Source organism: Leptonychotes weddellii, chromosome 6 (genome assembly GCF_054177405.1).
Source record: "Leptonychotes weddellii isolate Sample4059 chromosome 6, ASM5417740v2, whole genome shotgun sequence".
Taxonomy (NCBI): Eukaryota; Metazoa; Chordata; class Mammalia; order Carnivora; family Phocidae; genus Leptonychotes; species Leptonychotes weddellii.
Genome location: NC_138374.1, coordinates 42,389,511 through 42,406,433, shown reverse-complemented (window position 1 = coordinate 42,406,433; position 16,923 = coordinate 42,389,511). Strand labels below are relative to the sequence as shown.

At 46.8% G+C, this 16,923-nt stretch overlaps 1 protein-coding gene across 1 annotated transcript in view; it reads left to right on the top strand.

The window, feature by feature from the left end:
- The window catches only part of SH2D4B (SH2 domain containing 4B), a 63,798-nt gene extending 47,178 nt beyond the window's left edge, over positions 1-16,620 (top strand). Inside the window, exons 6-7 of the mRNA XM_081824003.1 lie at positions 9,671-9,891; positions 14,107-16,620. Coding sequence (XP_081680129.1) covers positions 9,671-9,891; positions 14,107-14,199 — 314 coding nt within the window. The 3' untranslated portion in view covers positions 14,200-16,620. The remainder of the gene's footprint in view (positions 1-9,670; positions 9,892-14,106) is intronic.
- Positions 16,621-16,923: the final 303 nt, after the last annotated feature.

Genomic DNA, 16,923 nt, shown 5'->3' with positions numbered 1-16,923 from the left:
AGAGCAAACCTGGACTTCTTGGCTACGCTGGCCATCTCTGCTTCTGCATTCCCTGCTTCTTACCCTCCCGCTGTGCAATCGCGGATGGGGTGGGGGGAAGGGGGCGCTGGAAGGCTTCTGCCCCTGACCTTGGCCATGGTTTTTACTGCAGAGGCCCAGAGGGCGCTGTAGTTAGTTGGCTTGCCTCTGATGTTCAGCACCCAGAGGAGCCGTGGACTATTTTGTTAAGACTTTTGTTGTTGTTGTTATCAGTTAGAGATCTTTCGGGTCTATCTGTATGTCAGCGGTTCTTGCCAGGGATGATTGTGCCCCACGGGGCAGCTGACAGTGTCTGGAGACATATTTGGCTGTCTCTACATTTCCATCAAACTTTTGAATTGTTGCTAGAAAGATAGATATAAAAGTGTAATTTCTTGTTAATTTGTTTTTATAAGTGATCTTACCTTGTCAGGACCTCTGTTTCCTGCTAATGCCTAAAAAATCACCCTCAACATTTCCAGTTCCTTTGGTTTTAAGAGTCTCTTTCAGTTTAACTCAGTTACTTTCTAACAAATATTCAATCTTTCCAACATCACTCCTCTTCCCCAGGTGGTGTCTGAGTGTAGGGGGAGCTCATGGCTTGGGAGGGAGTCAAAGAAAGGCCCTGGTTGGCCCCTCATCTCTGGACCTTGTTCTCTACTTTTATGAATCCGATGGTCCACCGCTGCTGGAAGCATCTATGAGTGTTGGATACTGAGCATAGCTGGGGTCTGGGGGTCCCCTTCTCCACACTGATTATCCCCCACACTTGACTTGGCCCTACCTTGGCTCTTGCTGGGCCTTCTGAGTTTCAACAACTGCCATCAGTTAACTGTTAGAGAAGACCATCTACCCCAAAGCCTAGGTTCTGGGGTGACCTTGCCTCTCTTCTGGGCTATGCTCTTAATGATGTTTATTTTCCAAAAAACCCTCAGTCCTATAGATTCAGTTCACTGGCCACCTCTTCCACCCCTGTCCTCATACTTTATTAGCATTATGGAAAGAAACAAGGCTGTCCCTTATTTGTTTATTTTCTTACTCTCCTTTATGCTCCACCCACATTCCCCTTCCTCCTCAATAAGGAGCCTTCCTGATAATAATGAGTATCTGTTCAAAGGGTTCTTGTATATATATTATGTATATATCACCCAAGGGAAGTTATTCTGCTCATTTTCTTTTTTTCTCAGCTAACGTTACATATGATTTGACCTTGATGCTTTTCTGTGGCTAATTTTTTAAAAGATTTTATTTATTTGAGAGAGAGAGAGAGAATGAGTGGGGAGGGGAAGAGGGAGAGGGAGAAGCAGGCTCCCCGTTGAGCAAGGAGCCAGACGCAGGGCTCGATCCCAGGACCCTGAGATCATGACCTGACCCGAAGGCAGATGCTTATCTGACTGAGCCACCTAGGCGCCCCACTTCTGCTGTTTTTGTGATGTGTCCACAAAAAGCGCAGCTTGCTTCCTGGGTTATCTAGGCTCTGTTCCCCTCCCCCATGTGGGTCTGGACCTTCTCCTTCATCCCTTTCTTTTCTCCTACCTTGCTCAGTTTTGATTCCACTCCCAGTGATCAGAGGTGGCCCCAGAGGGTGTCACCATGGGCCTCTTGCCCTTCCCCAGGATTGGGGAAGGCAGATCCTCCCCAGGTTTCAGCTGCTGTTCTTAAGTTGGCCTCCTGCTTTCCAGTGAATTCCTGTCGACTGCTCTCGGGTCCATTGGTCACCCTTGTTTCTTTCTTCTTCTTCCTGTGGAAACGCTTGGTATCACAAAAGTCTTGTGTTGATTGATTGTTCTACCTCCATTTGTATCTGGGGTTCACGGGGCTACCTTGCCACCTAGTTTTGTTGGAAACTTAGTCCATGGACTTTGTTATGAGAGCCACGCTGTTTCTACCTCTGGCCTATTATTTCTAATTGCTTCACAGAATTCCACAGGCTGCATCTACCTCATTTTGCTTACCCTCTCCTCGAGTCCTGGACACCCACATTGCCCTCAACTTATCACCACCACAGATTAATCTAAGAGTCAATTACTTTTCTTGCCCTGGACCCTTATGGACTTGTGTGAGGATTTCTTTATAATATATCCCAGGAAATGTAATTGTTGGACCAGAGGGTAAATGTGCAGTTAATCTGGTTAGGGGTGTCCGGAAGGCTGACCCAGTCCCGATTCCCAGCAGCCACACATGATGGTTTCGCTCCCTCCATCTTCCAAATCCCACACCAGAAGGTGTTGGAAGTCCTGGCTCCCCTCCAGGACACACAGAAATTTGGGGAGTCTGGCAGCCATCATCTTCAGGCTGTTCTGTCTCCAAATCCGTCGTTCTGCCTAATTGTGGCTAAATTATGCTGGCGACGGCTCCTGCTAGATTCTCCACAAAATTGGGATACGGGACTCTTCTAGTTTCTCTGTGGGATGCAGGAACATGAGTGGGGGCCCTCCCTTTAGTCCTTCTTCCCCTCGGTGGAGGGGATAGAGGTGGGATACCACCCAGCCCAGGAAAAGCTCTTTTCCGTCTGTAGGGTCTTCTCACAGGCCCTACCTCTGTCCCCTCTAGAGTAGGTCTATAAAACTGTGTTCAGATCTCCAAGTACTACTAGAAATATAGAGGGAGTTTGTAGAATGTAAAAATCCACTTTTTACATCTTTGCCAGCCCTGGTTTGCAAGACCATTTACACTCTAGCTCAGTCAGTCTCAAACCTGGCTGCATATTGGAATTACCTGGGAAGATTGTAAATGTTACTCATGTCTGTTGTACCCAAAATGAATTAAGTAAGACTCTGTCAGAGTGGGCCAGGGCAGAGAACCATGCTCTAGGGACCCAAGACAGCCAACACTGACATTTAAAGCTCATTAGTGATCCTTTTTTTTTTTCTGGGTGATACCTCCCCATCCCTCAAAGGACATTGACCAACTTTGAATGAATGTCATAGCATGATGTGTGGGGAGGTGCAGAGCCATGATATTTAAATCCTTAAAATATTAAACATCGAATATATACAGTGTGCGCACATACAGATGTGAAGGGCATGAAGAGAGCTTCAGAAGCAGAAACACGAGCCATCCTGGAAGCACCTGTGTGCCCCTGACCTTGGTTGCCCTGGTCCTTCCATCAGACGCCATCTCTCTCCTGAATATCTGCTCTATCAGATCTTTGCTTCATTTATTGTTTGTATATTAATCTCCAAGCACTGTAGCCTTTAGCTTTGTGAGCTTTTCACTTTAGTACCAATGGAACTATAGTGTAGTTATTTTTTAGTTATTAGCTTGTTTCACGCTTCATTGAAAAAAAAACTTCTCCTTGTTGCATTTGTCCACCTCTGCTCTTCGGAGGCTACACCGCTTTCAATGCCTATCTTTCAGTGGTTAATTGAGAGGGCGTAACATGCATATTTCACATATTCTCGAGTTGCTATATATCTTTACCCTCTTTCTAGACACACAGAATTTTTTAAATTATTTTTTTAAAGTTTTATGTATTTAAGTAATCTCTACACCCAACATGGGGCTCCAACTCACAACCCTGAGATCAAGAGGCTAATGCTCTTCTGCTGGAGCCAGCCGGGCTCCCCCTCAAGACACAGGCTCCCCCTCAAGACACATAACAGTGATTCTACTCTCAACTGATCAGATGTTGTCAGTATGACAGTTCTTTCTTTAAATCTTCAAATTATCCATTACTAGTATTGTTTTGTAAGTCAATATATCTTTTTAAATTCACCTGCAGGATCTATGCTTATCATTCCTTCTAGCCCCTCAGATTCTCTGTTCAGGATCAAATTTCTTCCACCTGAAGTATGTCCTTTAGATTGTCTTTGATAATCGATTTTCTCAATTTTTTTTTTCTGAAGATGTCTTTATTTTGTCCTTTTCCTTGAAAGATAGTTTCATTAAACACTGTTATTTTTTTTTTCTCAGCACACTGAAAATATTATCCCATTGTCCTCTGGCTTCTGCTGTTGTAACTGAGAAGTTAACCATCAGTCTAATGGTTCATTCTTTGAAGATAATCTGCCTTCTCTCTCTGGCTGACAGAATGAGACACTAAGTCGCTTTGGGCAGGTTCACTGCAACGTGTCTTTGATGAATCCCCAATCCTTCAATATTTAAATATGGCCTCCTCTCCCTCTCGCCTGTATTCTCTGGGATCTGGATTGCACATGTGCTAGACCTCTCAGCCCATCCTCTGCGTCTCCTTCCTGTCCTGAGACTTAGATTAAGCTTCTCTAATGTTCCATTTATATAAATATGCCATGGGGGTGTCCTTCTTAGTCTTGGATCCCTTCATCCATTCATTGCATCCCTCCTTCTCCCCTCCCACGTCATCAGCTCTGCTTACGGCTTATACCCACAATCAACCCAGCCCCAGAGGCCTGCTTCACATCTCCCTTCGTTGCTGCTCTCAGGTCTGTCCTGGCTTCTCCAGGTCACATTAATCTCCTCCTTCTGTGTCTTTCACAGCAGCTCTTACTGTCCTGTGCATGTGAAAACATGGTGTAGAGCAAAGAGCACTGGACTTGGAGTCCGAGGACCTGAGTTCAAAATCTGGCCCCACCACTTACTAGCTCTGTGACCTGGGATAGGTCACTTTTCTTGCTGACCCTCGGTTATGACCATCAGTTATGAACTGATGATGATCGGGATGTTAGGAGGACCGAAGGGGATGAGGGCCACAGAGTCCCTGGATGGTGCCCAGGGCTGGCTGTGACAGGGGCCTTCTTAGGTAACCCCCGGTGTGTCCTTTTGCCCCCCCTGCCTCAACATAGAAGCCATCTCTGGCAGACACTCAGTCCGGGAGCTGGAGTCCAGCGCTACAACTGGGGAAATGTAGCTATGAAGCAATCCCTACACGATGAAGCCCTCACTGCATTGAGATCCCTGGCTTGTGTGCCTCTAGTTCATACGCCCTGGAGCCATCTTTTCATCCTTGAACATTCTCATACTCTTCTCTGTCTAGTTCATAACCCCTGGAGCCGTTTTTTCATCCTTGAACATTCTCACATTCTTCTCTGTTTAGAGATCATCAGTCATTTCTCATGGCCCTCGAAATTAAGTCCAGAATCCTTCTAATGGTATAGAGAGCTCTTGGGGGCTTGGCCCCTGCCGACCTCTTCGTAGCTCACCATTGCTGTTGCCCGGCTCCTACTTTGGCCCTCCCTCAGGCCACGTGCTAATTAATCTCTTTTGCAAACAAGTTCTTGCCTCGTGCCTCTGTTTTCACCTTTCTGGTCTCAGTCTAGCTGTCGCTTCCACCCTTGGCACCAGAGCTGCAGCATCTGGGGCCTTGATCACCACTGGTCACCGTGAGCCTTTTCTTAAAAAAAAAAAAAAAAAAAAAATCCTGTCGATCTTTATTTCTGTCCAGAGTCAAAGCTTCTGCAAGGCAGGAACTGTTTTTCATTCAGTGCTGATCCGCAGGTGCCTAGCATGGGGCCTGGCTCCTAGAGGGTGCTTAATACAAAGTTGTTGAAGGGAGGAAGGAGAGAAATTGCAGGAAAAGCTACATTTCCCAATGTTGGCAGGTGAGAATTGGCTCAAAAGGGATCTACAGTTGCATTCTGCAGTCATCATTCCAGAACAGCTACCCTGGAGCACTGTGTGGTAAGGCCGCATCCCTCGGCCAGCCCTGGTCATTGGCAGACGCAGAAAGTTTCCATGATCCCTGGGGAGCAGTGTGCTTGCTCCACAGTCAGAAGGGGTGAGGTGAGGCCCTCCCTTCTTTCCTTAGCCAAGAGGTCATAGCGTGTTTAGAAGGGGCAGAGGTGGGATGGGATGGGGTATGATTAGTGCTTAGTTCCCAGTACACTTGGCTTTGAGGTGATCCATGGAGAGAGAGAGGGAGTCGAGGAGTGCAGAGTATGAGTGGGCAGAGAAGTGTAACAGCTTCTCCTTGTAAATGTCCTACAGGCCTCCCAGCCACCAACTAATTCTCCTGGGGGTCAGGTTTTCTATGGAATGGTCTATGCCATCCTGAACTGTGAGGCTGCATTACTTTTGGTCTTGGGCCAAATTATACTGTTGATTTCTAGGTAAGTTTCAAAGAGTGGGGTCAGAGTTCGCAGATGTTTATTATCCCAGACACCTGGAGAGTCTGCCAGGGATGGTGCAGGTTGGGGCCCAGGGACCCAAGCAGTCCCCATCAGAGGTCACCCACCACAGCCTCTGTCTGGAGGGGTTGGGTGCGTGGGTGTGGGCAGCATAGCCTGGCAGTGCTATGACCATTGCTGTTCCCAGGACGAAGTGACATCCAACCCTGGCACATGAGTGATACTCTTGGTGTAGCCAAGACAAACTAGTTATGTGTATTAGCTAGGTGTTGTGTTCTCAGGCACTGTGGCAAGCATGCTCACACATTAATTTAACATAGGCTCAAACAACCTTATGACGTAGGTAAGAGTGATGGTACCACTTAATAGATGAGGACACTGCCCTGGGTTTCAGAGAGGCTTGAGTAACCTGCCCAAGGTCACCCATTGAACAAATCCCTGAGCTGTGATTTTATTTTTATTTTTTAGAAGATTTTATTTATTTGAGAGAGAGAGAAGGCAAGAGAGAGCGTGAACAGGGGGGAGCGGCAGAGGTAGAGGGAGAAGCAGAGTCCCCATTGAGCAAGGAGCCCGATGCGAGGCTCGATCCCAGGACCCTGAGATCATGACCTGAGCTGAAGGCAGATGCTTAACCGACTGAGCCACCCAGATGTCCACCTGAGCTGTGATTTTAGTCTTTGCTCTTGATTACTGCTCCAAACAAGCCCCCCAACATTCCAGATGCTTGGGGCACAAAGGTCAGCATTCAGTGTCAGTTTGGGTCTTCCAGGAGGCAGAAGTACAAGCGATTTCCTGGAAGAAATGCCCATGAAGGATAAAGGGGAGAAGGAGCAGGAGAAGGTGGGGAGAGTCTTCAGATGAGGTGCAGGCCTGACACCCATGAAGGGAGGGTGGGAAGGAAGGGTCATTGGGAGGAAGAGCCTGCTACTGGAGCACAGCTCAGGGAGAGTCTTGCTCCGGCTGATGGGAAGCCCTGAGCAGTGACTGCTCACTAGAGGAGTCCCACACTGGGTAGAATGGCAGCTTCCATAGCCTCGTGCTCATAGAACCTTCTGTGCTCTGAGTCAGGGGCACTGGGTTCTGTACCCTCTGTGCCTGAAGCAGCTGGGGCAGAACACGCTTCCGCGGTGGATCCTGAGCAGCAGCTGGGGGCTGTCAGCTCTGGACACTGTTCCTTGCAGCAGAGTCTCTCTTGAGGGAGGCTTGAGCAGCGCGCTCCCACGGTTGCCACAAGCTTTACCCTCGAGCCCTTCACAGCCTGTTTACTAATACACTGTAGCATCTGGGCAGGTGTTATGAAAGCTCAAAGGTGGATATCCCGTGCAGCCTCCTGGGATAGCGATGATTTCCTGACAGGATGGAGCAGGTTGCACACTGAATAAAGGGACCCTGCCAAGGGGGCTGGTTGTGAGCAGGAGGGGTTGAAATGTGGAAATGTGAGCTTGGCCATTTCGGCCCAGAGAGGCACCCTTTTCAAAGTCCACCACTCAGAGGGACATCTGTTTCTCACTTGCACAAAGGTAGAGTGTAGGTGGCCAGCAGCATGGGCTTCCCAGGAGAGAAGAGGAGGATTCAGGGTTAGCTGGGACAAAGGGGGCCGGGGACGGGCATGAAACTTCTGCACAAGGGGGCTTGTGGGAAGGAGCAGCAATGGTGCACAAGGTGAGTGAGTGAATGAGCCTAGAGAGGTGGGTGGGTGGGGTCCCAGAGCCCTGTGTCTGTCATTCCCAAGCCTGGAGTCTGCCAGAGTCCAAGGAGGCTATTCAAAGGTGTTAGATGGCAGACACATGACATTGTCCTTTTGGTGTTATTGGTCGCTTTCAGATATTAAAAAGTTGAGTCCTATTCAAGTTTGACTGTTCAGGCTCCTGCCCAATGCAACAATTCTCTCCTCCCCAATTTCCAGTCTGGTCTGGGCTTTAGCTTGAGGTGGGCAGAGTGGAGATGGGGGTGACATTTTCTGGTCCTTTTTCCTCCCGGCCCTTGGCTCTACTCTGTCTCCTCTTACTTTTCTCCCTGCCCCAGCCACCTTTAGGGTCTAGGTCTTCTGGCACTGGGGCAGGGAGGTGGGTGAGAGACAGTGCTGAGTCTTCTGACAGATTCCAGGTGGCCATTTTGGTCCTCTTTTGGCTGTCACTGCTTCCCTGGCTGAAGGCACTAACATCCTCCCGGTGCTTCCTCCTGCCTACGTGGGAATTGTGCGCGATTCTTCAGGTGTTCTGTGGTAGAAGGGCTCCCCACTTCCTTCCCCCTCCCCTCTCCCTAGTTTCCTACTTACATAGCCTGGCTGGGGAGAGGGTGGCTCACTTGATTTCCTCTTGATAAGTCTGGGCAAGGAGGACGGAGGTGACCCCCAGTTGTGTTGGCTGTCTTTAAAAGGGGGACATGTGACAGTGTGGTGGCCTCTATGTCCTCTGCTTTGGGCATAAGGAAAGTCCTGCTGCACCTCCTGTAAATAGGAGAGCAATGGCAGGGGCTTGGGGGGGGGAGCAGGGAGTACATACAGGAAAGCTTGAGAAAGGCACCAGGGTGCAGCAGGGGAGAGGTCACAAATGTGAGTACCTCTCGGGGTCACAGGGACCAACAGCCCGGCTACCTTCTACCCCTTTGCTATGTGACCGTCAGTAAAGATCCCATGGAGTGTATGCACAGGGGAAGTGGGTGTGTGAAAAGGACCATGCGTTTCTCTTCTCTCCCCAAATACGATGATAACAGTAGCCAACATTTCCACAGTGTTTCTCAGTTTATGAAATGCTTTCAAATTCTTTAGCTGACTTGAAAGTCGTAATGTGCCCTTGATGTAGATGGATTAAGATGCTCACTTAAACGTCAGAGGACATTGGAGAAGTCGAGGAGTTGGCTGAGCATCACGGAGCCCAGACGAAGGCAGGTTGAGCAGGTCACCTAGGCCTTCTGGCTCCCACCCTCTTCCCGCTGCCCTGCCCTGCGAGACTGGTCCCTCCACACATGGCTTCCTATGCTCTATCCAGAGGACAGCAGCTCCCAAAAAGCCCTTCTGGGGATTGCCACTGACAAGTAATCAGTAACTTCAGGGCTGGACCCGACCTCCATACTGTGGTGAAACCACATCCTCGTGAAGGACCGCAGAACCTGAGAAAATTTTGTGCTTTTAGCTGGTTTCCCAATGCCCACAGGTGGGCTTCTTAAGAGGACCTACTGTTTTCAGATGCTCATTCATGGGTACCAGCAAGATAACTGGGGTAGTAATCTTGAGTCACTCTGCTGTTGTCATTAAAGCAGGACTCTTAAGGCTCTCCATGGGGCAGTGCTTGCTGACTTGTATTTGTAATCGATAGATGCTCTAATTCTGGCTCATTGCTAATTCTTTGCTTACCCAATTAATCCAAATTAGTGTGGCTTAATTTGGAGGAAAGCGTGCTAAACTCAGGTGCTAGTAGAAACTCTGCCCCCAGGCTCACAGCTGGTTGCTCTGGGTGGAATGAGGTAAGTAAGTGCTGGACAGCTCCTGAGGCCCCCTCTTTCCTGACACCATGGAAGGAGGATGAGGGGCGGGGGTGAGTCAGGGAGAGTGGCAGGGGAAAGGTTTGCTGAACCTACGGACTTATTTTTTTTCTTTTTTAAACCAGGAATTATTAGCCGAGAAGATGCAGAAGATCTCCTCGAGAACATGACGGAGGGAGCATTTTTGGTCCGGGTCAGTGAGAAAATCTGGGGCTACACCCTCTCCTATCGCCTGCAGAAAGGGTTCAAGCACTTTCTTGTGGACGCCTCTGGGGATTTTTACAGCTTCCTGGGAGTGGACCCCAATCGCCATGCAACGCTCACCGATCTCATTGATTTCCACAAGGTATCCTTCACAGAGTTGCTGGTCAGGAGGTAGGACTGGGAGAAACTTGAGGTGAAGGAGCGCCAGGCTGCAGGTATTCTAAGAGATGGGGTGGAGAGAGAGCAGGCAGCCCCAGAAGGTCTGCAGGATCACAGGGATATGGGACATCGGGGTGGGAGAGAGCAGAGATGGTCTAGACAGGCTCTGGGGCCTGCTGTTCTTCTCTCTGGCTTACCCTCTGACTAATGCAGGCCCCTCCAGCCCTGGTCCCTAAGCCTCTTCTCACCTCAAGTATCCGAGTTCTCCCTATGGTCAACACTTAGGGACTAGTTGATGCACCTTCCGTCCAAGCCCGCAGCTTACCTGCGACACATCCCCAGGATGTCCTGCTTGAGGACGTTCTAGCCGGGCCTCTGGCAGCTTTGTAGAGTTAGCTGAAACCTAGCTGTCAACCCTGTGGCTTGAGAAGCTTTTCTAGTAGAGTTACCATGCCTCTTGTTCCAACTACAAGGATACATACGTGTGTGGTACGTGTGTGACTTTGGGCAGGTTCCTTAGTCTCACTGAACTTTACCATCCTAACCAGGCAAATGGATGTAAATAATAGTTCAGATCCCATGACTGTTAAATGAAGAAATGTCCATAACAGCACTCTGTAACTGTGAAGTGGTGTGGAAGTTCTTGTTTTCCAGAACTCTCTTTGTTATTTGTCCCCCTACTGTAGACCTCTCATGAGGAAAGATGTTGCCTTCCAAACGATATATGTAGAGAGAAGCAACTTCTGTGTTAATGTGACTGTCAGCACAGTAGTAACTGGGAGAAAGCCAAAGGTGGAACTCGGTGAGCCACAAGGGTGGGAGAGGGATTCCGAGAGACAGAGTCGTGGTCGCTCCCCATCTACCTGAGCTTTGCAGCTGTAGCAAGGTTCACAGACTCACATCTCACTGGGTTTTTGCTGTAATAGGAACTCTTGGATTGGTTTTGTTTTTTCTTCATGGATGTCCCCAGGGCTCTAGGGACAGCTCTTGACTTGACCTTCTAAGTAAAGCACATAGAAAATTACCTATTTACAAATACCTAGACGCTGGGTGGACAGGACTCCTGGAAAACTGGACTAACCAGGTTCAGGGCAGTTTTCTACCCGTGTTGGGAAGAGCTTTCTAACAACTCTAGGAAAGAGAAAGGGAGGGCATGTGTGGATATTGGCACCTTCTCTGTGTCAGGCATGATGCCTAGTGCTGTCCATCCATGTTCTCGCTTCCTCGTCATGATAGCTCCGTGAGGGAGGTAGACTAGTCCCATTTCACAGATCAGGAGACCAAAGCCAGGGAGCTTGAATAGCTTCCCTAAGTTTTCATGGCTGGCACCACGAGGTCTGAGAGTTAATCCTCAGGCCGTCTGCCTCTAAAGATTGGGCTTTTTCCTCTCTACCATGATATTTGGTTTCCCTGCCCACTATAAGCTGCTTTGAGCAGTGATGAGCTGCTTGTCCCAGGAAGTGTTCAAACACAGGAAAAAAGTCCATCTCTCAGAGAAGCTATGCTATTGTTCTTGCATTGGAAGGTTAGAACAGATGTCTTTGAAGGTCTTTATTCTCTTCCAAATCTAGGGTTGGAGACTTCCAATGTAGTTTCTTACACTGAAGAAGGGGTTCATCTATGCCCATGTGGAGATCTGGTGGTCAGTGTATAGAAATTAAAGTTTTAATTACACAATTAATTTATGATTATGTTCTAAGAATAATGAAGTACAATACAAGGTGAATGCCTTGTCCATTTCAAATCTCCATTTCCATCCTCCACCTTAAAGTATTCGTTTGCCATGTACTTATCCAAATATTTCCTGGGCATTAACACAGAAATTTATGTACCTAAGGAAGTACATAGTTTTGTTATTTTCTACATAAACCAGACAATGCTTTTTTTTTTCTTCTAATTATAAATTTAATGCAGGGGCACCTGGGTGGCTCAGTCGTTAAGCGTCTGCCTTCAGCTCAGGTCATGATCCCAGGGTCCTGGGATCGAGCCCCGCATCGGGCTCCCTGCTCGGCAGGAAGCCTGCTTCTCCCTCTTCCGCTCCCCCTGCTTGTGTTCCCTCTCTTGCTGTCTCTCTCTCTCTGTCAAATAAATAAATAAAATCTTTAAAAAAAAATTTAATGCAATTCTCTACCCAACAAATATACCAATAGGATAGAGATTTTTTTTAAAAAAAAGATAGGATTTTCCAGAAAAAACTGAAATGTACCAGTTTATCCAGGGAAATTCTAAAAAATAAGGATAGTGGGGTGAGATTAAACTGGACAATTCTGTACCAATAGCTCAGCAATTTGATTTTTTAGCAGGATCAAGATAGCATATGGTGTTTTTTTTCAAAGCATGGTCGCTGGAAGTGGGCTGCTGAATTTTAAATCCCAACTTCATTACTGTGAGTGACTTTGGGCAAACTACTGAAATTTTTGTGCTTTGGTTTTCTCATCAGTAAGATGGCTTTCAAAATAGCACTCCCCTCCTTAGGGTCCCTGGGAGGTTTCATTGAGATATCACTGTGTAAAGTCCTGAAACAGTACAGCTAACATTTGTAAGTTATCAGGACGTTGGCTGTTACTGAAATGCTTGTATTGAGTACATGTACCAACCACATCCGTACGCGTGCCCCATGGTTTTTCTTGATGGCCACTTACATGGCTTCCAGGTTTACATGATCACAAACGGGGCCCCAGAGCTTTGCTTGTCTAGGTCCCTTTGGGCACAGTATTTCTCTAGGATGGATCCGTCGTACTGGAATTGCTGGATAGAAGATGATGCACATTTTAATTTGAAAAGATCTGCCAGATTGCCCTCCAAAAACATAGTGCCAGTTTGTGCTTCTGCCAAAACTGATGAGGCTTTTTCCCCACACTGTTGCCAACACTGGGGATTATCAGTCATTTTAATTTTTTCCCATCAGACGGGCAGATGCTCTATCTCACTGTTGTTTAGCTTGCGTTTCTCCAATTACTACTGACACAGAGGATCTTTTTATATGTTTAATGGCCACTTGGATTTCCTCTGTGGATTGTTCGTTCCTGTCCTTTGTCCATTTTCTACTTAGATGTCTCCTTTCTTACTGACTTGTCAGTTCTTCCAGCAATTAAATTGAGCTTTAGTTATGTCTATCCTGCTTCTCAGGTCTTCTTTTGAAATTTTTATTTTTATTTAATGGGCACTCTTTTCATTTGCAGCTTCTTTAATTAAAAAAAATAATAGCCCATTATTTTTTTTTAAGATTTATTTATTTTGAGGGAGGGAGAGAGAGAGAGAGTGAGCACGAGTGGAGGGGTGCAGAGGGAGAGGGAGAGAGAATCCCAAGCAGAGTCCGCACTGAGTGTGGAGCCTGACACGGGGCTCGATCTCATGACCCTGAGATCATGACCCGAGCCGAAACCAAGAGTCCGATGCTTAATGGGCTGCACCACCCAGATGCCCCATAAATAATAGCCTATTCTTATTTCATGAATGATTTATCTTCCTATTCCATTGAGGAGATGCATACCCATCCCTGAAAAGCTCTTTCAGTTTGTTTTATAAACTTGATATTTTCTTGGGGGTCAGTTCTACTGTTGAGTTGGCATCTTTCTTTTATGGGTATGATTTTCCTTAAGTATGTATACATTTTGAGTTATGAGGTGGTGTCTGAACTTTGAAATTCCTATTTATCCATCAGTGGATACAGTCCCTGTTTCCCGAATCCGTTCTCTCCATGCTGTAAGGGTTGGAGTTGACAGCCCTAAAGACAGCTCATCTTTTGGGCATGGGAATGTATGAGCTTTTGTGGACTCTTTGGCCTCCCAACGAAGGGCAGTGCCTCTCCTCACTTCCCATCTGCCCGAGGCAAAGACCTCTACTGTCTAGGGCTCCCCAGCCTGTCCCTCCGATACTTGCTCCAGCCCCTGCCTCACCTTCACTCCTCTGACCATCTCATCCTGTAGGTCTTTTGGTTTTCAAGTATTCTTTAACATTTGGCTTTGTTGATGGCCTTCCTTCTTATTTTCCCATATTGGATTTATTTCCATTTTCCCAATATGGCTCTATTTCTTTTTTAAACGCAGATTTTTTTTCTGTCATTTCTATAAATTTGAGTGAGGAGGAGGCAGATACATATTCATAGACTTTCTATCTTGAACTGGCCTCTCTCTGGTGGATGTTTATTTCCCTTGCTTGGTTATAAGTAATTCTTCCTTTTTGTTTCTCCTTTTAGGAGGAAATTATCACTGTTTCAGGGGGAGAGCTGCTGCAGGAACCCTGTGGACAGAGGGACAGCCCACCAGACTACCATCTGTTGTTTGAATGATTCCTTCCCCTCTCTCCCTTATCAATTGGACTTCTTTGGGCATCCAGTTTTTGAACTCAACTTAAGAACTTCCCAGCTCAAATCCTTATGGCCTTCTGGAAGATCTACCACCATCCAGAGGATTAAGTAGATTAGTATGTCTCAAGGGATATGAAATATATGTGCTATTGGTCCCCGTCCCAATGCCCAGGACAGAAATTGCTAATAGCTGATGCAACTCTTTCATGAAGAGTTTAGTTATGACTTCATGAAGCCTATTTGCCATGGCCACCCTAAGCTGAGCCCCTAGAGCACATGGGTCATGTTTTAATAATCCAAAATAATTCCAGTGCCGAACTCTGAATTTAACTTATGGTAGACATTTAATAAATGTTTGTTGAATGAATGCAATTCTTCTGAAAGTCTTCCAACACTAATCAGCAATGTTTTCTAGTAAGTTATTTCCTACCTGTTCTGTCTATAAAGTCATGGAGAGTATAGAAGAAATATTGCAAAGGATTTTATATGGAAAATATAGATGCTACATCTTTAATGGTGTACATTATTGCCCTCATTGATTTTATCATTGGAATAATTACCTAAGGCTTCTGAGACCCAGCTTCCAGAATAGGCGGCTGATACTGCCCTGCCTTCTATATTTGCCTCTTCTTCTGCCACCCATCCTTGGTCTTGGAAGCATATCTTGACCCTGGTTTTGCAATATTGAGTCAGTGGTTTCATTTATTTGCATAGATGTGCCCAAAACCTGGGATGAATTATAAATTCAAGAAAGCCTTTGCTCTCTAGGAGTTTACCCTCTTGATGTAGGTTGCCCAAATGATTACTTCTGCCTTCCTGGTCATTTTGAGTCTGATCCTTGTGTTCACTTAATCTGAGTATGGTTTTCATATCAATGAGATTCTTCCAGTGACTCGTCAGTAACTCTCAGGGATAGTGTCTTCGTGCATACTCAGGTTCTCACGTTTATGGACGATCAGAGACAGCGTGTTATGGTGGGAATATTTTAGTGGAATCAAGCAGACTTGTGTTCAACTCCCTACCCTGGACTTACTAGTATTTTAATGTTGGCAGCATCATATTGGTGGGAGTGAAAGGATGGATGGGCTCTGATCCTTGTCAGTGGACAGCCATACCTTACTTGACAGTCATGTCCCACACCACTTACGCTCTCCTTCACCTCCTGCTTCCCCTACTCTTCACATTCTTGGCCACTTGCTTCACTCTGGTCACTACCACTGCAAGGCATTCTGCCTGGACTCTGTTCTTCCTTACGGGGTCCATCAGCTTCATGTGAGATGAGCCAATGCCACCTTGCCCCATGTGGTGCTTTGGGCCCCTCATCTCCTATTGCTGCAGTTGCTGAAGACACTGTGCACCCATCAAGAGCAGGGCAGTTAACTCTGCATGTGCAGCGAACCTTGGATCAATGGGAGACAGCAGCTGGTAGATTACTTCTTCCCCCTTCCTCCTGCTGGGGGGCTGTTCGGACAGGCAGTTCTTCTGACGACCTCTGAGAAGACAGTCCTGCAAGATGGAGCAACTCGTCAGGATGAAACCAAGGAGTGGCCAGATGAGGTCCGCCCCCTCCTGTCTGTCCCTCCTCCTCCTCTGCCTCCTTCTCCAGCTCCTCTGGGCTGGCCACCCCTGAATTAAGTGGCAGCATATAGGCATTTGCTACAGGCTCTGCCTTCGAGGGAAGCCAGGGTAAGGACCCATCATATAAATGTGTTCGATAATGTCAGCCTCGCAACCTGGCTTCTATCTTGCTCTCTCCCAGGGCCCCCGAATTAATAAAAGAGAAGGCGGAAGCTTGCTTCTTGAATGCTAAGATGCTTTAAAACCTTCACTGATTATGGTCAGATTTTCTTGTAATAGTCTTCCATTCTAGGAGCCTCAGAGGAACCGAATTTTGGTTTTGGCCATGCTACTTACAAACTATGTGACTTTGTTCAAGACGTTCAACCTTGTGAAGGCTCAGTCTACCCGAGAAGAGGAATTTCTGTGTGGCCGCCACTAGTTGTTTTTTTTTTTTTGGTGGGTCACTTAAATGAGCAATATGCAAGCTCTGTCTAAATGAGAGGCATTGCTGGTAACAGAAACAGCAACAATTATTTTGGGCTTAGCAGTGATGTGGCAGGGGAATATGGTGTGATGATTTTCAAGGTGTTGGAAGAAACTTCCTATTCCAAGCACCAGCAGCAGCTCTGAGAGCCGAGCAGGCTGGGCTGAGAACCCGAACCCCTGAGCTGTTGTTCCTGTCACCCCTAATTAATATGTGAGAGACAACAGCTGAGGTTTCTATGCCTAACACATTTATTTCATCTTATTTGGGGCCTGCACTTTCTGCATGTCTCATGTATTTTAGGTTTTACCTGGCCTTAAAATAAATTCCTTGTAAGTTGTCCTGCAAATGAAATTACTGTCTGGAAAACTGCAATTTCATCTTGAGAGTTTTATTATGCTAATAAATGTCAGGATTCTCAAATAAAGGGATTGCCTTTTTTTTTTTCCCTGAGCCCTACAAATATAATGAAAAATAGTCAGTCAGCTACAAGACTCAGCAAAGAGAAAATTTACAGTCTACAACTAGAAAGAGAAGTTGTGAAAAACACTGTGCAAGTTAATGGAAGATAAATGTCACTGAACGGAAGGGTAACTTGGGGTCTCGATGAGGGAGGGCCCCGAGTGGCAGAGCCAGAGAGCTGGACACCTGGGGTGCCAGGG